Genomic DNA, 25875 nt, shown 5'->3' on the forward strand with positions numbered 1-25875 from the left:
ACCTGGCTAATTTTTGTATTTTTAGTAGAGACAGGATTTCGCCATGTTAGCCAGGCTGGTCTCGAACTCCTGACCTCAGGTGATCCGCCGCCTCAACCTCTCCAAGTGCTGGGCTTGTAGACATGAGCCATTATGCCAGCCAAGAGTCTTGAGGAACAGAAATTTAAGGAACAACAGAAGAAGTAAAGTCCTGAAAAAGTATTGCCAGATAAGTTGGAAAGTAGTAGTGTCACAGAAGTTGAGAGGAGAGTGTCAGGGAGGAGGAAGGGCCTGATGATGATGGTAAATGTCTAAGAAATGGAGGTTATTAGTGCTTTTAGCAAAAATGGTTTCAGTGGCATGATGGGGGACAGAAGCCAGATCATATAGATGAAGAAGAGAATGCAGACATTGAGAATGCAGACAGTGAGAAAATGAAGATGTTCAACATGGACAACTCTTTCAAGTACCTTTGCTATAAAGAATAGGAAGGATATAAAAATGGAAGGCAGATTATCCTCTGTCCTTAAATTGGCAACACAGTGTATCTGAATTCAAATGATCTTAACATGGAGTGTAACCCTGAATTGTTTGCTTACCCCAGAAAAACTCATCAGAAGTTATAAGAAATAATATTTATTGCCAGGCATGGTGGCTCACGCTTGTAATCCCAGCACTTTAGGAAACCAAGACGGGTGGGTCACCTGAGGTCAGGAGTTCAAGACTAGCCTGACCAACATGGCGAAACCCCATCTCTACTAAAAATACAAAAATTAACCAGGCGTGGTGGTGTATGCCTATAATCCCAGCTACTTGGGAGGCTGAGGCAGGAGAATCCACTTGAATCTGGGAGGTGGAGGTTGTAGTGCGCCGAGATCGCGCCATTGTACTCCAGACTGGGCAACAAGAGCAAAACTTTGTTGCAAAAAAGGAAGTAGTATTTATGAAGAGCTGCTTATCAAAATCTTATTAGAAATTATGAGATGTAATATTTATGAAGAATTGCTTGAAAGATGATCTATCCATTCTCTAGATTTGTACATTTTAATCTTAGATTAAGCCAGACTATCAGAAATCTGTAAACCTAAACTGGATTATTTTGGACTTCATAAAATGCTTTTACTGTATTTCGCCTTGGCATTTGCATTGTTAGGCTTATTATGAAAAATTCAGCCAGGTATAATACAATTTGTTTTAGTACTACTATGGAATATATTCAAAAACATCCACAACATTACACAATAGTCTTTTGATAAGAAATTGTGGAAACTGTTTCTATTAGTTTTTAATATCAGGAAAAGTAGCAGTTCTCATAAGTAATTGATTTATTTTATCTTACGGACACTGTGCTCGAACTGATTTTTGTTTTCCTTTGAATCGGCTGCTGATAAGCCTGGAATGAGACTTGCTCATTCTCATGCAAGAAAATCATGAGATTTGCTCATTTGGTGTTCATCTCCAGCAACTTTATAGGACCAATTAAATGTATTTTTATGTACTGATCCTATATAGTTTTATTATTATCTAACCCTTACTTTTTCTTAGCCCAGATTCCTCACTTGAGCTTATTTACAAATATATACTATATATTTGTATATATAGTATATATTTGTAAATATATATATAGTATCTGGGGAAAAGGGAGTATAAAGAGTAAAGCCACTGCACTGAAAGAAGGGAGTTTTCAGTAAGAGGGAAGCAGCCAGCAATATTCAGTGTTCCGGAGAAGCAAAATGTCATTGATTTCACTAGGTGAAGCTCTTTGATAACAATCCTTGAGAGAACCATTAATCTGCAGTGGAAGCGTCCTTTGCTTTTTAACTGAAGAGTTGATGTTCCCAATTCTTAATTTCAGGAGCAAATGTTTTGACTATTTTGCATTTCCCTCTTATAACAAGAAAAATGAATTTACTTTTGGTATATGAATTTTATATAGTTTGTTTTGTTGTATTCCAAATAAAGAAGTCATAAGGGGTTTATTTGAAGGATATACGTAATGAGAAACTCAGGCAAAGCTGAACTAAGTGGTTACAGGAAGGCAGGAACCGTGGTAAAGCAAGTCCTGCAAGCAGAGCAAGTCTTGAGAAAAAGCTGGACAGGGATCTTCACTGTAAGACTTCACTAATTTTTTTGGCATTCAGCTTTTGCCTTCACCTAACCTTCCCTGTGTCCTTCCCCACTCCCAACCCCTTAGGAATATCTGCTCCAGATGCTTGTGTCCTTGGGTTCTATCTCAGTATTTTCATAATGTGATCCATAGATTACCTACATCAATATTGCTTGAGATACTTGTGAAAAATGAAGGGTTCCAAGTATTACTCCCAGACTTTACTGAATCAGGATCTCTGGATGTGGGACCCAGGAGTCTACTTTTTTCTTTTTTTTTTAAAACAAGCTGCCCATATAATTCTTAGGCAAATTAAAGTTTCAGAGCCAGTACCATATTATAACTTTTCTATTTCTGTTCCCATAGTTAATTGATTTATTTTCCCAAAATTTTCTAGCATAAATTCCTGAGAGAGGAATCTAATTGGCCCAGCTGATCTTTTTATGTCATAGGTCATGGGAGAGCCTATGGTTTGGCTGCCTCTTGGGTCAGCAGTAGTAGGACAGAGGGTGTTATAAATCTTCATGAGGCTAACCCTTCAACAAGGTATGGTGCCAGGCAGATGTCCCCAGAAGGTGGATGGGAAAGGGAGAGCAGACATTCTGAAGCTTGTCTGAGTGGGATAAGTATCTCTTTTCTTTTTTTGTTTTGTTTTGTTTTTGTTTTTGTTTTTGAGGCAAGGTTACCCTCTGTCAGCCCAGGCTGAAGTATAGTGGCATGTTCATGGCTCACCACGACCCCAACTCCTCTTGCCTCAGCCTCCTTGAATAGCTCAGACTACAGGCATATACCACCATGCCTGGCTAATTTTAAGTTTTTTGTAGAGATGGGGTCTCTCTGTGTTGCCCTTGAACTCCTGGACTCAAGCAATCCTCCTACCTCAGCCTCCCAAAGAGCTGGGATTACAGGTGTGGGCTACCACACCTGGCCTCTTTTCTTCATGACTTGGATTTAAATATGAGAGGAAATTTTTGAAATGTAATATATTTGGGGCCCTGAATTTATACACTCATTCTAGGCCTTTTTCTATGTTATTTGGATTGGCTGAAGGTCTACTGATTCTGTGGTCAGAATGGATGTCATCATTGCTACTAGTTTATTCCAATAGCCACAAGAAATGTAGCCTCCATTTTTGGAGTATTCCTTTTCTGAATTTTAATTTTCCCTTTTGCTAGTCACCTTGGAAAAGAAATCATTCTAAATATAAATGTATCTTCTGCATATTTCCAGATTATTCTCTCCATGAAATTTTGTCAAATTTCATAGATGTTGAATTCTAAAGGTTCACTACTTAGAGAATGCGTAGTTTTTTGTTTTTGTTTTTGTTTTTGTTTTCAGACAGAGTCTCACCCTGTCGCCCAGGCTGGAGCACAGTGACGCGTTCATGGCCCACTGTAGCTTCAAACTCCTGGGCTCAAGTAATCCTCCCACTGTAGCCTCCCAAGTAGCTGGGACTACAGGGGCACACCATCGCGGTTGGCTAATTTGTAAATTTTTTGCAGAGACAGGGTCTTGCTATGTTGCCCAGGATGGTCTTGAACTCCTGGCCTCAAGTGATCTTCTCACCTCAGCCTCCCAAAGAGCTGAGATTGCCCAGCTAGAACCTGAATTTTAAGTTCATCCTATCAACTGGCTTATAATTTTAGACTATATGCCATTTTAGAGAAATTGAAAAAAGAGAAAATTTAACAGAAGGATAACTAATTTGAGACATCTAAGTACAATCATTATGTTATACTTACAAATTAACTGATTGGCAATTCCTTTTGGTGTAACATAAGCATATATATTAATGTACAGAGTTAAGACATTTAATACCAGAGGTAATTTCAAAAAAACACTAAAGATTTATTTATTTAAATTGAAATATTTTGGTGCTCTGCTGCATTTGAATCTTCTGAGTACAAAATGTATACTATCCCAGGTGTTTTCATCATCTTATTAAATGATATTGAGATAGAGTGCTTTTGTAATCACCAATCAGTGACAGTTTATTTAACAGCTGCTTTGTGCTCAGCATTGTATGTATTAACCATCTCATTAATTCTTTGCAGAGAGACAAGAAGAGAAACTGAAGAATAACAACAGAGATCTATCAATGGTAAGAGACCTAACTATAACTTCATGGTTAACCACATAATATTTTTAGCAAAAGACTGATTTACATCAAGTGCATTGCACTCACCTTTTCAGAAATTTATCACCTGTGAAGGCTATAAATAATATCATGGGTGTTCCTGGACCAAATGGAAGTGAAAATATGCTCCTGCTCTTAAACTTCATTTTAATACTATAAATAGCTTTTTTAGACTGTCTCAGAGGTCATAATTTGTCCTCTTCACACAGTTCTTAGTTCCCTCTTATGTTTTCAAATGAAGTAGTTTATTTTCTTTTTCTTCTTTATGTTAATGCTGAATGTTTGGTTTTATGGTGATGTGTGTAATCCCAGTATAGGAGTTGGAACATTATAAATGGCTTTTATTACTGTCTTGTGTTCTTTTTTCTTTTTTCTTTTTTAGAGACAGGATCTTGCTTTGTCAACCATGCTGGAATGCAGTAGCACGATCAGAGCTCACTGCCACTGTGAATTCTTGGGCTCTAGGGACCCTCCTGTCTCAGCCTCCCAAGTAGCTGGGACTACAGGAGTACACCACGCCCGGCTAATTTTTCATTTTTTTTTTTTGTAGAGATGAGGTCTTGCTATCTTGCCCACACTGATCTTGAATTCCTGGGCTCAAGTGATGGATCCTCCAGCCCCAGCCACCCAGAGTGTTGGGATTATAGGCGTGAGCCACTGCACCCTGCCAAGTTTTTTTTTTTTGAGACAGTCTTGCTCTATTACCAAGGTTGGAGTGCAGTGGCTCTATCTCGACTGACTGCAACCTCTGCCACCTGGGCTTGTGCGCTCCTCCTACCTCAGCCTCCCAAGTAGCTGGGATTACAGGCGTGTGCCACCATGCCTGGCTTATTTTTGTATTTTTTGTAGAGACAGGGTCTTGCTATGTTGCCCAGGCTGGTCTTGAACTCCTGAGCTCAAGCCATCCACCTGCCTCGGCCTCCCAAAGTGCTGGCTCTTTTTGGCTCTTTTTGTTCTTTAAGAGACCTTTTGTTCTCAGTATCTGGCATACCATGAAGTATAAGGAAAAGTGATTTCACTACCAATTTCCTCATTATTTATTAAGAGTAGGCTTTATTTGAGCATATCTTCCTAAAGCATAGATAGGCTAATTATATAGCTTGATTAATTTTTCACTTAACTTCTATATATTTAACACAGGACACCTGAACTGTGCAATAGTTCTCTTTTACTTACTGAGAGACCTTTTGCCAGTACTTATTAACTCATTGGCCAGAATTGGGCCACAAAGTCACCCCAATATTCTTCCTCACCGGGTGGCAAGAAGAGGAACTGGAGGTGAAGGGTGGGTTACCCAACATACAGCTATAGCTTTTTGCTAAGGAGTACTCTTTTTTTTTTTTTTTTTTTTTTTGAGACGGAGTCTCACTCTGTCGCCTGGGGCAGGAGTGCAATGGCACAATCTCGGCTCACTGCAACCTCCGCCTCTCAGGTTCAAGTGATTCTCCTGCCTCAGCCTCCCGAGTAGCTGGGATTACAGGCACCCGCCAGTACGCCTGGCTAATTTTTTGTATTTTTAGTAGAGATGGGGTTTCACCATGTTGGCCAGGCTGGTCTTGAACTGCTAAGGAGATTAAAAAAAAAAATGACATGAGGCTGGGCGCAGTGGCTCACGCCTGTAATCCCAGCACTTTGGGAGGCCGAGGCGGGCGGGTCACAAGGTCAGGGGATTGAGACCATCCTGGCTAACACGGTGAAACTCCATGTCTACTAAAAATACAAAAAATCAGCCAGGCATGGTGGTGGGCCCCTGTAGTCCCAGCTACTTGGGAGGCTGAGGCAAGGGAATGGCGTGAACCCGGGGGACAGCTTGCAGTGAGCCGAGATTGCGCCACTGTACTCCAGCCTGGGAGACAGAGCAAGGCTCTGCCTCAAAAAAAAAAAAAAAAAAATGACATGAAACCAAAACTTTTCAGATATGCTTTAGATGTGTTTTTTTTAGTGTAAAATGACAATTTGTTCGTCTCATTACAGGTTCGAATGAAATCCATGTTTGCTATTGGCTTTTGTTTTACTGCCCTAATGGGAATGTTCAATTCCATGTGAGTGTCCTTTTATATGCTTTTGACTAATAACTATTACTCTATATTTGTATGTATGTTAGCATGAACTTTTTGGGTAATATTTTATTTCGACGTAATTTCAAACTTAAAGAAAAGTTGCAAGAATGGTATATCCATTACCTACATTCACAGTTGTTAATGTTTTGCTTCACTTCTTTTTTTTTCTTTTTCTCTCTTTTCTTTCTCTATTATTATGTGCTCATCCATACATTATTTATGTATTTTTCTTAATCATTTGAGAGTATGTTGTAGGCTGTATGCCCCGTTTCCCATAACTACTTCTCTATATATTTCCTAAGGACATTTTCTTATATAACTTCAAAACAATTATCAAAATCAAGGCAATTTTTGTTTTTTGGGTCTTTTTTTTTTTTTGAGACGGAGTCTTGCTCTGTCACCCAGGCTGGGGTGCAGTGGCGCAATCTTGGCTCACTGCAACCTCTGTCTTCCTGCGTTCAAGCGATTCTCCTATCTCAGCCTCCTGAGTAGCTGGTACTACAGGCATGCACCACCATGCCCAGCTAATTTTTGTATTTTTAGTAGAGACGGGGTTTTGCCATGTTGGTCAGGCTGGTCTCAAACTCCTAACCTCAGGTGATTCACCTGCCTCGGCCTCCCAAAGTGCTGGGATTACAAGCGTGAGCCACCACGCCCAGCCAGAATTTAATTTTTATAAAATACAATTACACAATAACTTTTTTACCCTTTTAATATTGAGGGTGTTTTATGTATAAGACATAAGGCGTAGGCATTATGGATTCTCTATAGAGAATTTAATATGTTCCCTCTTTTTCAGTTGCTTGCTAACATGCTGCTTCAAAATGAAGGTAGTCATAAAAAGATCTTTTGCCTCTTAAAATAGAGTCTTAATAACTATAATCTTGTTTAATGATAAGGTAAATTACTGTTGTCTAAACCAGCATATAGCAGACCAGAGTAATTATGGAACTGAGTTTGACAGAAAATATCCAACGATGATAGTAATTTATTATCTTTTTGTTGTTGTTGTTCGGGACAGAGTCTCGCTCTGTCACCAGGCTGGAGTGCAGTGGCGCGATCTCAGCTCACTGCAACTTCTGCCTCCTGGGTTCAAGCGATTCTCCTGCCTCAGCCTCCCGAGTAGCTGGGACTACAGGTGTGTGCCACCATACCTGGCTACTTTTTGTATTTTTGGTAGAGACGGGGTTTCACCATGTTGGCCAGGCTGGTCTCAAATTCCTGACCTCAAGTGATCCTCCCACCCAGGCCTCCCAAAGTGCTGGGATTACAGGCGTGAGCCACCACGCCTGGCCCAGGCTAATTTTTAAAAAGTTTTTTGTAGAGACGAGATCTCACTGTGTTGCCCAGGCTGAATATAAACTTTAATACAGAAGAATGGTTGTTTTGTAACCTGCTATAATTTTTGTCCACACAAAAATCTGTGGGCAATTTTTAAAACATGATATATGTATTAATTTCTGTAACTTACTCTTTTTTGAAATGTCTTTATAATGTTCCATTGAATGGATGTACTTTTTTTTTTTTTTTTTTGAGACGGAGTTTTGCTCTTTATGCCTAGGCTGGAGTGCAATGGCCCAGTCTCAACACACTGCTATCTCCGCCTCTTGGGTTGAAGCCATTCTCCTGCCTCAGCCTCCCGAGTAGCTGGGATTACAGGTGCGAACCACAACACCCAGCTAATTTTTTGTATTTTTAGTAGAGACGGGTTTTCACCATGTTGGCCAGGCTGGTCTCGAACTCATTACCTCAGGTGATTTGCTCACCTCGGCCTCCCAAAGTGCTGGGATTACAGGTGTGAGCCATTGCGCCTGGCCAGGATGTACTCTGTTTAACTAATTTTTTATTAATCATCATAAATAATTTTTAGATAGTATGTATACCAATGTATACTTATTATTCCCTTAGGGTATATCCTAGTATTTCGTGAGTTAAACTTTGGTATATATAGTTCCTTAGAAAGATTTTATTAATTTATATCTTTAGATTATTGCCATCAGTACTCGTGAATGGATCTTTCTGCTTATACTTATCATCACTGGAAATTATGATATATCTGCTTAAAATTTGCCAATTGAATAGTTGAAAAATAATATTTCTTTCAAATTTTTTCATTTTTTTGATAACTTGTGTGAGATTTAACATCTTTTCATATACTTACTATGTTTTTCCAGTTTTAAGTTCCTAGTTCATTCCCTCCACTTGCTCCCTGCCTTCTTTTTTTTGACGTTTATTTTTATGTTTTTATTTACAAGAGTTTTTTACATATAGAGGCTATTAAACTCTTTTTTTGGAAAATATTTTTTGTTGTTAAAGCTGTTACTCTTTTCCATTATGTAAGTAATGCCATTCGTCATATCAGATTATAGAAAAATTTTTTTCCTGTTTTTTTCTATTTTCTTCTTTATTTATTTAAAGACAGGTTTTCACTCCATTACCCAGGCCGGAGTGCAGTGGTGCAGTCATTGCCCACTGCATCCTTGAACTCCTGGGCCCCAGTGATCCCTACCTCTGGCCTCCCAGAGTGTTGGGGTTACAGGCATGAGCCACTGCACCTAGCCTACTTGTTATATTTAAATATTTGTTTCGTCTACAATTTATTTTGGTATTTGGTTTCCAACTTTACTAAGTTTTTAACCATTGTCAATATCACGTAGTTGAATAAATCATCTTTTCCCTGATGATTTGAAATGACTTGTTTATTACGTATCAGTAGCTTCCCAAAACTTAGGCAGTGGATCTTAACCAGGAGTGTGCATCAGAATCATATACGGGGGAAAAAATCATATATGGAGTTTTATAAAATAATTTTCTTATATGAGTAATATATAAAACTTATTTCTAAAAAATTCAAACACTTATATAGAATAAAAAGTGAAAGTGAACCAAATAGATTGAAAACTTAGATCCACACAAAAACCTGTACACAGATGTTTATAGCAGGTTTATTCATAATTGCCAGAAGTTGGAAGGAATCAAGATGTCTTTCGGTAGGTGAAAGGATAAACAAACTGTGGTACAACTAGACAATGAAATATTATTCAGTGCTAAAAAGAAGTGAGCTAGTAAGCAATGAAAAGACATGGAGAAATCTTAAATGCATAATTTTAAGTGAATAAGCTCTTCCAAAAAGGCTATACACTGTACGATTCCTGCTGTATGAAAAAGGCAAAACTATGGAGACAGTAAAAAGATCAATGGTTGTCAGGAGTTAGGAGGAAGGGAAGGATGACTAGGCAGAGCACAGAGGATTCTTTAGGGCAATGAGATTATTCTTTATTATACTATAATGGTGGATAACATGTTATTATATATTTGTCCAAACCCATAGAATGTACAACACCAAGAATGAACCCTAATGTCAACCATGGACTTTGAAACTCACTTGGAACCAATTGTGTTCCCTGTGAAAGCAGCATTCTCATCCATATGTTTTAGTGGTACTCAATTCTAATCACCAGGAATTCAAACCTTTTTTGTTTCCCTTCCTCTCCCTCTTCTTTTCACTAGACATTACTCCATATCTGTCCTGTCCCAAATTTAATGATATGTCCTGGATTAAATCTGACCCTTTCAACTTTCTCTTCCTCTCAGTTAACAGCCCCTGTTTTCTGTCTGTGTAGTCATTCATTCATCCCTCCCTCTCTTCTCATTCATCCTAGCACCAGCTCCCATCCTAGTTTCAATGATTATTTCCTTTTTTCTCCTTTGCTATTACTTTTTGCTTGGTATCACAATAGCCTGCTTTCGCTCCCTCAGGTGTCTCCTCTCTATCCAACATTGTTAAGTTAGCCATCCTCAGTAGCCTGTTACTCATTGCCTAATAACATTATCTGCTACTGATTAAATAGTAACCCATGTTGGGGACTGTAGTGAACTTTTTATATATGTTACCCTTTTACTGGTGTTTTTTTTTTTTTTTTTTTTTTTGAAATGGAGTCTTGCTGTGTCACCCAGGCTGAAGTGCAGTGGCGTGATCTGGGCTCACCGTAACCTCCACCTCCTGGGTTCAAGCGATTCTCCTGCCTCAGCTTCTTGAGTAGCTGAGATTACAGGGACTCGCCCCCACACCAAGCTAATTTTAGTATTTTTAGTAGACATGGGGTTTCACCATGTTGACAAGGCTGGTCTTGAATTCCTGACCTCAGGTGATCTGCCTGCCTCGGCCTCCCAGATTGCTGGTATTACAGGTGTGAGCCACCGCGCCCTGCCTTCCCTTTTACTTTTAACAGTCTTCTAAGATAAGAATTCTAATCTTTATTTTACAGATGAGGACATGAGACTCTAAGTCACTTAACTTGCTCAAGGTCTCCAAGCTAGTAAATGTTGAGCTGGGGTTTAACCCTGTCTCTCAGACTCTAAAGTCCACACTTATCACCATGCAACCCTGACTATTGATTTTAGTCAGACTCCTTACCCTGGCTCTCATGACATTCCATGCTTTGGCCCCAGCCTGTTTTTCAAACTATTTTCTTATCATTGCCTACTACGTACTCTGTTTTAACTGTATTGTTCACTGTTCCTGGGGCACTTATTCTTTCAAATGAATTTTAGAATCAATCAAGTGTCAGCTTCCTCTAAAATAATCCCTTCTGAGTTTTGTCTGAAATTTTATTAAATTTGTACATTAATTTTGAGGTATTAAATACCTTTATAATTTTTAGTATTCCCATCCAGAAACATGGTATTTCTGCCAAGTCTATTTTATATACTTTCTGTAGTTTCTTTCCAAATAAGTATAAGTAATATTTCATATTTTCTAGTTTGCTACTACTGTATATAAGTAGGTTATCAATTTTTTTTTTTTTTTTTTTTTTTTGAGACAGAGCCTCACACTGTTCTCTGCTGCCCAGGCTAGAGTGCAGTGGCACGATCTTGGCTCATTGCAGCCTCTACCTCCCGGGTTCAAGTGATTCTCCTGCCTCATCCTCCCGAATAGTTGGGATTACAGGCAGGCATCACTACGCCTGGCTTATTTTTGTATTTTTAGTAGAGATGGGGTTTCACCATGTTGGCCAGGCTAGTCTTGAGCTCCTGACCTCAAGTGATCCACCTGCCTCAGCCTCCCAAAATGCTGGGATTACAGGCGTGAGCCACCATGCCCAGCAGGTTATCAATTTTTGTGATTTTATTTTCTAATTGGACATCTTCTTGAACTCTCCTAGCTTTTAATTTGATTCTCTAGTTTTCTACATAGATAATCATATGATCAGACAAATAATATTGTCATCTTTCCAAATTCTCTTTTCCCTCCATCCCTTCCTTTCTCTCCATCACTGTTCTCTAGTTCCATTGTGCAATGAATTAGAACAACCAGAAGAGGGTTAAATACTGGAAGATAAAATACCAACGATACTGCAGTAAAGATGAGAACAAGATGAAGAGAATGCCCATATCACTGCTATGATATTTATGAAATTTTTAAAGAATGGAGGTTTTCAAAGCTATATGCAAGCATATGTGATACGTTATCCTTAATAGAGTTAATAATATAATAAGCACTTATCAAATATTTGGTGATTAAGTTATTAGACCTTGGACCAGTATTGAAATGCCAGATTATTTTTGCAGTTCATCAATATAAAATACTAGATGCTGTGTGTTTGTGTGTGTGTGTGTGATATAGGTCTTCCAAGCTATAGAAGTCAAAGAAGTCAAGTAGAGTATCTTCAAGGAGGAAAATTATATGAAAGCTTCATTATAATCAGGTTTCTTATAAAAGGATATGTTGGCAGGAAAGAAGGCTATTTTTTTTTTTTTTTTTTTTTTTTTCTGAGCTGGAGTCTAGCTCTGTCGCCCAGGCTGGAGCACAGTGGCACAATCTCGGCTCACTACGACCTCCGCCTCCTGCATTCAAGCAATTCTTCTGCCTCAGCCTCCCAAGTAGCTGGGACTACAGGCATGCACCACCACGCCTGGCCAATTTTCTTATCATTGCCTACTACCTACTCTGTTTTGTATTGTTAGTACAGAGGGGGTTCCACCATATTGGCCAGGCTGGTCTCAAACTCCTGACCTCGTGATCCACCCGCCTCAGCCTCCCAAAGTGCTGGGATTACAGGCGTGAGCCACCACTCCCGGCCTAATTTTTTTGTTTTTATGTATATTATTTTCAGCAACTTTCTTATTCAGAACACTGGCAAACAATAGCTTTTTATTTGCTTGTTTTGTTTTCCCAAACTAGTGGAGGTTCGCATAATATATTTTACCAATATTAGTGCTGTATTCATGTTTTCGTTCTGGTCTTTGTACCCTGTACATTTAAAAAAATATTGTGTCTTAGATTGTCAGCACCTAGAAGTTAAAGGCTGTATATCTATTTTTATAAACTGGCATATGAAATTAAAAGTCTAATACATGTTTTGATTATATTGGACAAAAGTTATTCAGTCTTTAACATAATTTCTCCAGGTTTAACTTTGATCATCTGTTTTTGAGACCAGATCTTGCTCTGTCACCCAGGCTGGAGTGCAGTGGTGTGATCATTATTCACTGCAGCCTCAACCTGCTGGGCTCAAGTGATCCCCCTACCTCAGCCTCCTGAGTAGCTGGGACTACAGACATGCACCACGACACCTGGCTAATTTTTTTTTTTTTTTTGGTAGAGCTAGGGTTTCGCCATGTTGCCCAGGCTGGTCTCGAACTCATGGCTTCAAGTGATCGTCCCGCCTCGGCCTCTCGAAGTGCTGGGATTATGAGACATGAGCCACCACGCCTGGCCAAGACTATAAGGGATACTAAAAGATTATGTAAGCCAAGAGTGGTGGCTCATTCCTATAATCCCATCAATTTGGGAGGCTGAGGCAGGAGGATCACTTGAAGCCAGGAGTTTGAGACCAGCCTGAGCAACATAGGAAGACCACAGCTCTACAAAAAAAAAAAAAAAAAAAAATTAGCCAGGCATGGTGCTATACCTCTGTAATCTCACCTTCCTGGGAGGCTGAGGCAGGACGATTCTTTGAGCCCAGGAGGTCAAGGCTGCAGTGAGCCATGATTGCACCACTGCATTCCAGCCTGAATGACAGAGCAAGACCCTGTGTGAAACAAACAAAAATAATATCCCTTACACTCTTAAAATTTGTTAACAGCTGGCAGATGCTTTAAGGAAAAAAATCTAAGGTTAGACTAAGAAGGGAAAGACTTGAACTCCCAGAATGCCAGAAAAAGGACTAGATATAGCTACTTATTTCTCTTTGTTCTTTTTGGCGTCTCTTCCTGAATCATTTACATAAAGTTGAAATAACAGGATTTTATAATTGAAAGATTTTTTTTTTTTTTTTTTTTTTTTGAGATGGAGTTTTGCTCTTGTTGCCCAGGATAGAATGCAATGGCATGATCTCGGCTCCGCACAACCTCTGCCTCGTGGGTTCAAGTGATTCTCCTGCCTCAGCCTCCTGAGTAGCTGGGATTACAGGCATGCGCCACCATGCCCGGCTAATTTTGTATTTTTAGTAGAGACAGGGTTTCTCCATGTTGGTCAGCTGGTCTCGAACTCCCAACCTCAGGTGATCCGCCTGCTTTGGCCTCCCAAAGTGCTGGAATTACAGGTGTGAGCCACGCACCCAGCCTGAAAGAGATCTTAAAAGTCATTTAACACATAACTTCTCTCCTAATACAGAAAGCTCATCACTAATGTCTCTAACAGATAATTTGTCATCCTTTATTTCCAACAATGAGGAGCTTAGTGGTTTCTGAGATAACTAGTACTTTTATTGAGTAGTTTTTAGAGTTTGAAAATAATTCCTTTTACTGAGCCAAAATATGCCTCCCTATATCTGTACTTGTGAGCAGTGGTCCTGCCCTCTGGAGTCACAGAGTAAGTGCACTTGAAGAAATAATCCACCTATTGTAAATCATCTCTCTCTTTGCACCTTCCTTCTTCTCTTCCCAACTTTTTTCTTTATTGTACTAGACACCAATTTCTGTTCCTTATAAAAGCTTCTATTCCTGTAGGACTTTGGGAGGCTGAGGCAGGAGGATCATGAGGTCAAGAGATCGAGACCATCAAGGCCAACATCGTGAAACCCTGTCTCTACTAAAAATACAAAAATTAGCTGGGTGTGGTGGTGCACACCTGTAATCCCAGCTACTCAGGAGGCTGAGGCAGGAGAATCGCTTGAAGCAGGAGGCGGAGGTTGCAGTGAGCTGAGACGGCGACACTGCACTCTGGCCTGGGTGACAGAGCAAGATTCCATCTCAAAAAAAAAGAAAAAGGAATTATCAGAAGATTTTTCAGATTTGTTGCTGGTTTAAAGTCTCATGCATGTTCAACTTCATATAATTAAATAACTTATATATAAAGATATAAAAGATTTTATATCGCTTGAACCCGGGAGGCGAAGGTTGCAATGAGCCGAGATTGTGCCACTGCACTCCAGCCTGGCCGACACAGCAAGACTCCGTCTCAAAAAAAATAAATATTAAACATTTCTCATTTTTAATTTCGAATACAGTAAATATTAATAACTATAAGCTACAGAAACACAAAGTTTTTAGGGTCCTAAATAATTTGTCAGTATATAAAGGGGTCTTGATACCAAAAGAATTGAGAACGACTAATTTAGGAAAAGATTGATGAGAATAATCTAGGCTCTTCTTTACATCATGGTACATCAGGTTCATGTGTATTTTTAGCATGTCACCCTCTCTTTGTTTTTCAGAGATCAGAGACTTAAAGCTCTATTTCTGTCCCAGATTCTTCTTTGGAAGTAAGAAAGTTGTCAGTCTTCCAAAGATAACAATTCTTTGTTTTTTTTTTTTTCTTTTAGATTTGATGGTAGAGTGGTGGCAAAGCTTCCTTTTACCCCTCTTTCTTACATCCAAGGACTGTCTCATCGAAATCTGCTGGGAGATGACACCACAGACTGTTCCTTCATTTTCCTGTATATTCTCTGTACTATGTCGATTCGACAGGTGAGTGATCACATCTACCATTTAATATGTATATTTTTCCTTGCTGTCATACCAATTAGCTTTTACTTTTATAATACTAGAAATGTTTACCCATTGTTCCTGAGTTCTTTCAGTTGCTCATTTTAGAATTTCAGTGTATCTTCCAAAAGCCATTTTAAATGGCTGTAGGTCTAGATGACTGATCCTTAGGGATGAGAAGTAGTGATAAAACCAAACATGGATTCCACATCCCATTCTTAGAGCTCTCAGGCTCCTTCTTTATTACAACTGCCTAAAGCTGCAAAAGTAGAGAGTGGGTTTGGTCTTCCCAGTACCATTTCTTCATTGTATACCAGCACCATTTAGCGGCTCAGGAGCACAAGTAAGTTTAACAATGTGGTAATTTTAGGTTATTCACAGTTGAGATAAAGTTTAGGTTATAGAATTTACATGTGGCCAACTTGGTGATTTGACATTCGCAGTGAAAAAGAGTGAGAACTAAGGAGTAAAAGGGTTATGAAGGCCCGGAAGAGAGCTATAACATTCGATTAGTGGGGAAAGGTTCAGGCAGAAAGGTTTAGAGAATGAAGTGGCTTTCGAGATGGGACTATGGAAGTGAAAAGGTGGCCAGGTGCCGTGGCTCATGCCTGTAATTCCAGCAATTTGGTAGGCTGAGGCGTCAGGATCACCTGAGCTCGGGAATTTGAGACCAGCCTAGGCAACATTGTGAGATTCCATCTCTACAAAAAATTTAAAAATTAGCTGGGTATGGTGGCATGTGCTTGTAGTCCCAGCTACCCTAGAGGCCGAGGTGGGAAGGTCACAAAAGCCTGGGAATTTGAGCTTGAAGTGAGACTTGATTACATCACTGGACTTTAGCCTGGGCAGCAGAGTGGGACCCTGACTCAAAAAAAAAAAAAAGTTGGGGGGATCATTAAGGTCTCTGGCTGAACAATTCTTTATTTTAGGGCATTATTCAGTTTCTGAACATACTGCCGTTCGGCAGGCTTTGTAGTGGAAAGGTTTGCACATGCAGTAAATAGGAACATAAAATTTTCAGTATTTGTTACACAAGTGATTCTCTTTTTCTCCCCTCCTTCTGAATACTGTCTGTGGCAGAAGATTTTTGGTTGCCCTGTGTATTAGTTTGTTCTTGCATTGCTATAAAGAAATACCTGAGACTGGGTAATTTATAAAGAAAAGAGGTTTAATTGGCTTATGGCTCTGTAGATTGTACAGGAAGCATGATGCTAGCATCTGCTCAACTTCTGGGAAGTCCTCAGGAAACTTAGAATCATGGCGGAATGCAGAAGGGAAGCAGGCATGTCACAGGGCCAGAGTAGGAACAAGAGAGAGAGGTGGGAGGTATTACACACTTTTAAACAACCAGATCTCGTGAGAACTCACTCACTATGACAAGAACAGTACCAAGGGGGATGGTGCTAAACCACACAATTTGACATGAGATTTGGATGGGGACACAGATTCAAACCATTATCACCCTGGAATGTGAGAATCAATGGGAAATCAAATTATAGTTCATGACTCACCAAGATCTTTGTCATTGTATTGCTTAATATTTTTTCCCAATTCATATCCCATCACATCCCCACAAATACAGCACTTTGCCCATTCTGGCTTGCTTAATAGTTTTCATGTTACACTCACTCAGATGTACTTTTTGCTTCTGTTTTTCCTTATTTCTGAATGCCTCCCTCTTCTTCCTTTTAAACGCAATCAAGTTTTAAGGCTTCCTTTTCTGGCACATATTTTCTGGCACTTACTGCATTGTGAAGGTTAGCTATAAGAGGAGCATGACTAAAATACAGAAATATCAAAAGACTATTATAATAGTGTAGCAAAAAATCATTATGTTATAAACTATAACAGTGAAAAGAGGGATGAAAAGAATGGGACAAGATTGAGAAATAAATAGAAGGGGAAACCAGCTGAACTTAGTTATTGATTTAATGTGAAGGAGAAAGGAAAAACTAAGAGGACTTTCAGGTTTTTTATTTTGGTGACCAAATGGGGACTACTTTCACTAAGATGCTGGGAATAGAAGAAAGAAGAGTATGTTGGTTAGAAGACACGCTGAGTTTGAGGTGTTTGTTGAATAGCTAAATGATTATGTCCACCAATAAGTTGTACTTTTGCTTAGCTGAGGTATATACTTAAATTTTTGAAATGGTCTCTGTAATAGAGCTGCCCTAGCCCATTTTCTGTTGCTGTAACAGTATACCACAGCCTGGCTAATTTATAAAGACAATTTAGCTCACAGTTCTGCAGGAAGGCCAAGAGCATGGTGCTGGCATCTACTGAGGGCCTTCCTGCTACATCATAACATGGTGAAGGACATCACATGGTGAGAGGGCAAGAGCGAGAACCAGAGAGAACTCACTTTTATAGCAAAGCCACTCGTGATAAGGAACCCACTCCCGTGATAATGACATTAATCTATTCATGAGGGCAGAGGGATTACATTTCCACCACATGAACTTTTCGGGGACACATTCAAACCATAGCAGGAGTTTATTGTGAAAGCTAAGGTAATGACAACACAGATCTCTTTTGGTTTAGCACAGATCCTTTGATCTCTGTGGAATATTGGTCTTTAATTATTTTAAAATTGTGGCTTGGGTTGACATCTTAATAAAACACAACATAACGGGCCAGGCGTGGTGGCTCACGCCTGTAATCCCAGCACTTTGGGAGGTCGAGGCGGGCAGATCATGAGGTCAGGAGATCGAGACCATCCTGGCTAACACAGTGAAACTCCATCTCTACTAAAAAAAATACAAAAAAAATTAGCTGGGCGTGGTGGTGGGCACCTGTAGTCCCAGCTACTCGGGCGACTGAGGCAGGAGAATGGCATGAACCTGGAGGCGGAGATTGCAGGGAGCCAAGATCACGCCACTGCACTCCAGCCTGGGCAACAGAGCGAGACTCTGTCTCAAAAAAATAAATAAATAAGTAAAACATAAAAACCACGATGTATATATTTCACTTTAAGCAACAAAGAGCAATTCTGAGTTTGTTGTTGTTGTTATTATTTTGAGACAGAATCTCACTCTGTCACCCAGGCTGGAGTGCAATAGCTCGATCTCGGCTCAGTGCAACCTCCGCCTCCCGGGTTCAAGTGATTCTCCTGCCTCAGCCTCCCAAGAAGCTGGGATTACAGGCACCCACCACCATGCCTGGCTAACCTTTTATATTTTTAATAGAGACAGGGTTTCGCCATGTTGGCCAGGCTGGTCTCGAATTCCTGACCTCAGGTGATCCACCCACCTGGGCCTCCCAAATTTCTGGGATTACAGGCATGAGCCACCGTGCCCGGCCCCATTCTGTTTTAATTTCAGGCAGATTTTGTTACTTTACTTGTGATGGATCAATAGTAATCTTAGATGCACCGAAAAGTCACCATCTAAAACTGTAGAGTTTTCAAAATGAAATAAATGTTGTTAAGAATTATCATTTAGAGCCAGGCACAGTGGCTCACACCTGTAATCCCAGCACTTTGGGAGGCCAAGGCGAGCAGATAGCTTGAGCACAGGAGTTCAAGACCAGCCTGGGAAACATGGTGAAACCCCATCTCTACAAAAAATGCAAAAATTTAACTGGGTATAGTGGTGCATGCCTCTAGTCTCAGCTACTTGGGAGTCTGAGGTGGGAAGATTGCTTGAGCCCGGGAGGTGGAGGTTGCAGTGAGCCGAGATTGCATCACTGCACTCCAGCCTGGGCAACAGAGCCAGACCCTGTCTCAAAAAAAAAAAAAAATCATTTAGGAAGTTCAACTCAAGCTGGTCTTTACACTCCTTTTAATTATTTCTAAAAATGTGATGAGTTGTGTATCAGTTGATTTTATCAGGAATGCAAAGCTCATTTTCAGTGCAGATCGGCAAACTGTTTCTGTAAAGGTCTAGATAGCAAGTATTTTAGGCTTTGTGGAGAACTGAAGTGTACGGTATATGCTATGAAGTTAAAATAAGAAAATCTGCAGATCCTAGACTGGTACAGCCTACTGAAACATGCTTGTTGAATACAAAAAAGAGGGGGAGGTGGGCAGCAAAAAACAGAAAAAATTTTCATATGTTTGTTTTCAGTTAAGGAGGATATATACTAACACTTTTTATTTCCACTTGTCCAGGTCTATGCAAATTCAGTGTCTAGTAAGGGCCTGTTTCCTGCCTGGTTCATAGAGAGTGCCTTCTCTCTGCATGATACGCATGAGAAAAAAAGTCTATAAGGACTATAGTATTGCATAGCTAATGTAAAACTGTTGTATTTGAAGGATCTGTTCTTTTGGCATATAGTTGTCTTCCCCAAGATCCCAGTTGAATTCTAACTACTTATTGCAGCATCCTCAGTGATAGTCATCTTGCAGATAATTTTATTACTTAAATTCTAAAAACAAAAATAGTCTGAAATACTTAAAGCTTGGAAAAATCACAGAAGTCACCTACCTTTATACTTTTTGTTTTATTAATTGTAAATTGTTTCTCTACCTATTACTCACTGTTAGCTTATGCACAAGAGAATTATGAACATATTAATATATCCAGTCTGAAATGCCTTAACAGCATTTGAAGTGTTACCATGGAATATATGCTTCTTCCTTTGAACTAAAATCCTTATTAGCCTGCTATTTCCACATGTTGTTTTATTTGCTTTTTAAGATCTTAGGTTACATGTTGTTGTTTTATTTGCTTTTTAAGATCTTAGGTTACATAAGAATTGACTCTATGGTTGCCTGCAAAATGAATAGTCAGAATATGAGACTTTCAGAAACTCAAATTGTAGACTGTACCATGATTTTCCCATGAATGCCATTGGCAAAGAAATAGGCCTGGTTTTCCGGTTGTTTTGTTGTTGTTTGTTTGTTTTGGAGACAGAGTCTCATTCTGTTGCTCCGGCTAGAGTGCAGTGACGCAATCACAGCTCACTGCAACCTTCACCTCCCAGGTTCAAGCAATTCTCCCACCTCAGTTTCCTGAGTAGCTGGGATTACAGGTGCATGCCACCACACCCAGCTAATTTTTGTATTTTTAGTAGAGACAGGGTTTCACCATGTCGGCCAGGCTTGTCTCAAACTCCTGGCCTCAAGTGATCTGCCTGCCGTGGCCTCCCAAAGTGCTGAACGCCTGGCAGCTTTCCAATCTTAAGTGTTCTTGGCATAGGAAACATGGAGGCATGAACGTTTGTAATGGATATAGGGACTACTGAATCTAGAGCTGTTCGTGGGCTGTAACAGGAAGTGAAGCTTGTCACTGAGAAGGATTGCCTGAATCTTCACCTCACGGTATAGCATTAAGGAATTTCATTTTTCTTTCTTGTGCTTCTTATAGTGCAAGTCTGCTGGTGACAAATTCTCTTAATCTTCATTTATCTGAAAATATCTTTATTTTATCTTCATTCTTGAAGGATATTTTCATTGGACATAGAATTCTGGTTTGGCTTTTTTGTTTGTTTTAACCTTTAAGCATTTTAAATGCCTTTCCACTGTTTTCTGGCCTCCATTGTTTCTGAAAAGTTCTTCATGTCTTTGTGTCCTCGTAAGTAATGTCACTTTTCTCTAGCTACTTTCAGATTTTCTCTTTGAGATTGGTTCTCAGAAATTTGACTGTGATGTGCCTAGTGTATTTTTTTTTTAAAGTTTTTCCTGCTAGGACTTATGGTTTTCATTAAATGTAGGGAAATTTCAATCATTATTTCTTTAACTGTTTTCTGCCTCATTCTCTCTCTCTTCTTCTTCTGGAACACCAGTTGCTTATATATTAGTCGTTTTGGGTATTGTCCACCAGGACACTGAAGCTATGTTGAATTTTTTTAAATCTTTTTTTTTTTCTGTTCTTCAGATGGGATAATTTCTGTTGATCTGTCTTCAAGTTCACAGACTCCTCTAATCTGTGTTAACCCTAAGCCTACCCAGTGATTTTTGAATTTTAGGTATTATATTTTTCAGTTTCAGAATTTTTGCTTTATTTGGCATCCTTCCTGAGATTTCTTGTTTGTTAATATATTATGAGCCGTATTTTATGTCCATAATTATTTAGCTGCTTTAAAAACCTTGTCTGCTGGGCTGATGTGGTGGCTCATGCCTGTTCAGCATTTAGGAAGCTGAGGCAGGAGTTCAAGACCAACAGCCCAAGAGTTCAAGACCAGCCTGGATAACAGAGCAAAATCTCATCTCTACAAAAAATACAAAAATTAGCCGGGCACAGTGGCATGTACCTGTAATCCCAGCTGCTGGGTTATGGGGGCTTAAGTGGGAGGATTGCTTGAGCCCTGGAGGTCGGGTTTGTGGTAAGCTGTGATCATGCCTTTGCATTCATGCCTGGGCGGCAGAGCGAGACTCTGTCTCAAAAACAAAACAAAAAAACCTTGTGTGCTAATTTCAACATTTGGAATTTGGACTCCATTCCCTGTTCTCTTTTTTTATTTTTTGTTTTTTTTTTTTGAGATGGAGTCTTGCTCTTATTGCCCAAGCTGTAGTGCAGTGGCATGATCTCGGTTCACTGCAACCTCCACCTCCCAGTTCAAGTGATTCTCCTGTCTCAGCCTCCTGAGTAGCTGAGATTACAGGCGCCCGCTACCATGCCCGGCTAATTTTGTATTTTTAGGAGAGACCGGGTTTCACCATGTTGGTCAGGCTGGCTAGTCTCAAACACCTGACCTCGGGTGATCCACCTGCCTCAGCCTCCCAAAGTGTTGGGATTACAGGCGTGAGCCCCTGCGCCTGGCCTGTTCTCTTAAGTAACAGTATATTTTCCAGTTTCTTGATATATCTAGTAATTTTGGATCATATCCTGGATAATGTAAACGATAGGTTGAAGATATTCTGGATTCTTTTATTCTTTGGAAGAAGTGTTGATATTTTTGTTTAGGCAGGCAGTTAACCTGGCATTTGTCTTAGTCCATTAGGGCTACTATAACAAAATACCATATACAATAGAAATTTATTTCTTACTCTTCTAGAGGCTGAGAAGTCCAAAATCTAGGCAAATTCAGTGTCTGGTGAGGTCCTGTTTCCTGCCTGGTTCATAGAGAGTGCCTTCTGTCTGCATCCTCACATGGTGGAAGGCACAGGGCAGCTCTTCGGGACCTTTTTTTTGAAAGGACAATCCCATTAAACAGGGCAGAGCCCTCATGACCTAATCACCTCCCAAAGTTCCCACCTTCTAACACCTTGGTAGTTTGGATTCAACGTATGAATTTGTAAGGGACACAAACATTCAGACCATAGCAGCACTCAAACTCCAAACTCTCCTTTGTGGTAGATGGCAGCTGAAGTCTCAGGTCAGTTATTTTAGTCTTAACTGGGCTGCTTATAGGCTGCCTTGTACATAGTTTAAGAATTAAGCAGACCCAGGCGCGGTGGCTCATGCCTGTAATCCTAGCATTTTGGGAGGCCAGGGCGGGTAGATCACTTGAGGTCAGGAGTTCGAGACCAACCTTGCCAACATGTTGAAACCCCGTCTCTACTAAAAATACAAAAATTAGCCAGGCATGGTGGTGCACGTCTGTAATCCCACATACTCAGGAGGCTGAGGCATGAGAATCGCTTGAACCTGGGAGGCAGAGGTTGCAGTGAGCTGAGACTGCACCACCGCACTCCAGCCTGGGTGACAGGGCAAGATTCTGTCTCCAAAAAAAAAATTAAGCAGAGATTTGCAGGCAGAGTTTATATGCAAAATTTGAGGCTCCTTTTTTGTTGTCTCTCTGTTTTCCAGGATTCTTTCTGTATTTTCAGTAGCTGTGGTTTTCCAGTAGCTTTTTGGTTCTTCAAACCAGTAAGATTGTAGTTTATTCTGAGTTTTAGACACTCTTCACAATGCCGACTGGGGTTATGCCCTCCATTATGAGATTTTCAAAAAATAAAACATTTTGTCTTTCTGCACTAAGCTAAAATTCAGAATATTCTCCTTGACTGATCCTCAAAGAAGGAGCTAAAAGAGATCTAGGGACATTTTCATTGGAAAGATACGGGAGAAAGAGGAAAGGAAGGAGGAAGTGAGAGGGAAAGAGATTGTCACTTAATCTCCTGACCCCAGCAGAAAAGACCTTTATTACAAAGAGGGCCTTTGATCAACCTGAGACAGAAAATATTCATTCATCATTACAAAGGAAGTGGCATTACTCTAGTGCAGATTTGATGTGCTTATCTTTCAGAATTTTTATTTCCACTTTATAAGATATGTGTTAAGAAGGTCCCAGAAGGGAGCTTCAGTTTTCTACCCTATTTTATTTGTTTTCTGTATTGGGCTTTTATACGTCACATTTTATTTTTCAAAAGGCTTCTGTTAATCTCTGTGAATTGTGTGCAAAAAACAAAACAAAACAAAACAAAACAAAACAAAACAAAAAACTATGGGCCGAGCGCGGTGGCTCACACCTGTAATCCTAGCACTTTGGAAGGCCAAGGCAGGTGGATCACGAGGTCAGAAGTTCAAGACCAGCCTGGCCAAGATGGTGAAACCCTGTCTCTACTAAAAATACAAAATTAGCCGGGCATGGTGGCAGGTGCCTGTAATCCCAGCTACTTGGGAGGCTAAGGAAGAGAATTGCTTGAACTCGGGAGGTGGTGGAGGTTGCAGTGAGCTGAGATCACACCACTGCACCCCAGCCTGGACGACAGAGTAAGACTCCGTCTCAAAAAAAAAATAATAAAAAAGAATAGAAATTTATTTTAAAAATTAAAAAATAAAAGAGTTATTAAAGGCTTTAAGGGTCTGAAAATGATTGATCTAGTCAACCCTCTTTTTTCTAACAGTAAGGACATTGAGATTTGGTAAAATGAAAAGATACTCCTACTGTTTTATTGTCTAGTTTGTCAGCACTGTAACCCAAGTTTTCTGATTGCTAACCCAATAATATTTCAGCGATATCAAGCTTGTACTATCAGGTTTGTTTAGTAAATATTTAACCTCTACATTATTTTTCCCAAATAGTCTAGTCAGATATAATGTGAGAGCCCTGGTAATATTAGAAAGGGTCGTTTTGAAGTGATTAGATTTTATATACAGCTTTGTTGATAGAGTAAAGATTACATTGTGGGAATTAATGAGATATTGCGATTAATTAGAAGTGAAGACTGGTTGCCAGATGTCAGAGAAACTAACAGAGTGAACTGAGGATTGCCATAGGTGTGTTATTTTAGCTAAATGACTAAGGAATAAAATTCAGCAGAATGTGTTTATCGCCATTGACCTGGGTCTTCCCAAAATACCCAGTTAGCAACCAACAACTTCCTTTTCTTGATCACTGGTTCTTAATCATGGTAAAGAGGAAAGAACACAAATCCTGTGTTTGTATTTTTCTGGTTTTCCTGCCAATAGAAGACACAATTATGGGAAAATGTTTTTCCTTTGTTTTTCTCTTCTGGGTATACACTCTTCATTTGTTACCCTGTTACACAGGACTGGACAGGAATTCAAAATAATTGTTTTACATTTTTCCAAAACTTGATTGCATCTTACTATATTTTGCATTTGTATTTTCTTTCATAGCATCTTTATTATATATTAAAACTCCTGTCTTTTAGCTAAATGCATATTTCTTTCTTTTTTTTTGTTTTTTTTGAGATGGAGTCTTGCTCTGTCACCCAGGTTGGAGTGCAGCCGCACAATCTCCTACAACCTCTGCCTCCCGGGTTTCAAATGATTCTCCTGCCTCAGCCTCCCAAGTAGCTAGGATTACAGGCGCATGTAGAGACGGGTTTCACCATGTTGGCCAGGCTGGTCTCAAACTCCTGACCTCAGATGATCCACCCACCTCGGCCTCCCAAAGTGCTGGGATTACAGATGTGAGCCACCACTCCTGGCCTAAATGCATATTTCTAAACTAAATCTTGCTAATTAACAAGGCCTGAAAACTTGACCTCAAGAAGAAAGAAAAATTGAGAGATTATAGGAAAGCAGTCAGGTTAAGTTTAATGGATGAGATTGTTGAAAGATGTAATGAGATAATATATACAAAAGTGCCTGCTGTACAGTGTGGTATTCAGTGAGTAGTTATTGAATTACAGCCTGACCATTGGTATCTTATTTTTCTTATCTACATGCAAGGATAATAATGTCCACTTCATTAAGTTGTGAGGATTTAAATGAGGACATACATATAAAGGTCTTAGAACAATGCCTTGCAGAGTGTAAGTACTCAGTAACTGTTAACCATTATTATTGTTGTTATTCTTTTTTTTAGCTTCATACTATGACCTTCACTTTAAAATAGCACCCACAGGAATATTTTTCTTTATTTTAAAAGTATTCCATTTAGCAGTATTTCAAAAAGTTGGGGAAGGCAAGATATGAGAAAAAGTATACAACTATTATTAATACAACTGTTATCTTACTATATATTCTTAAATACTTTATATTCCCCTTTATAGACCTTATTTTTTAGAACAGTTTTAGGTTCACAGCAAAATTGAGTGGAAGGTACAGAGATTTCATATATATGCCTTGCCCCCAGATATGCATAGCACACCCCTCTATCAACTTTCTCCACCAGAGTGGTACATTTGTTACAATTGATTAATCTACACTGACATATAATTATTACCCCCAAATCCATAGTTTATGTTAGGGTCCATTCTTTGCATTGTACATTTTATGGGTTTTTTGCATAGCAACTATATTTTATATGTGTATGTTTATATATATATATAGAGAGAGAAACCATTTGCTCATTTAACAGCATAA

At 39.5% G+C, this 25875-nt stretch overlaps 1 protein-coding gene across 2 annotated transcripts in view; it reads left to right on the forward strand.

Moving 5' to 3' along the window:
• The window catches only part of TMCO1 (transmembrane and coiled-coil domains 1), a 43306-nt gene that overhangs the window by 12322 nt on the left and 5109 nt on the right, over window positions 1-25875 (forward strand). For both annotated transcript variants that reach the window (XM_004027829.5, XM_055364869.2), the window contains exons 4-6: window positions 4141-4187; window positions 6198-6265; window positions 15052-15196. In XM_004027829.5, the coding sequence (XP_004027878.1) occupies window positions 4141-4187; window positions 6198-6265; window positions 15052-15196 (260 nt within the window). The remainder of the gene's footprint in view (window positions 1-4140; window positions 4188-6197; window positions 6266-15051; window positions 15197-25875) is intronic.

Source organism: Gorilla gorilla, chromosome 1 (assembly GCF_029281585.2).
Source record: "Gorilla gorilla gorilla isolate KB3781 chromosome 1, NHGRI_mGorGor1-v2.1_pri, whole genome shotgun sequence".
In the NCBI taxonomy this organism is placed as follows: Eukaryota; Metazoa; Chordata; class Mammalia; order Primates; family Hominidae; genus Gorilla; species Gorilla gorilla.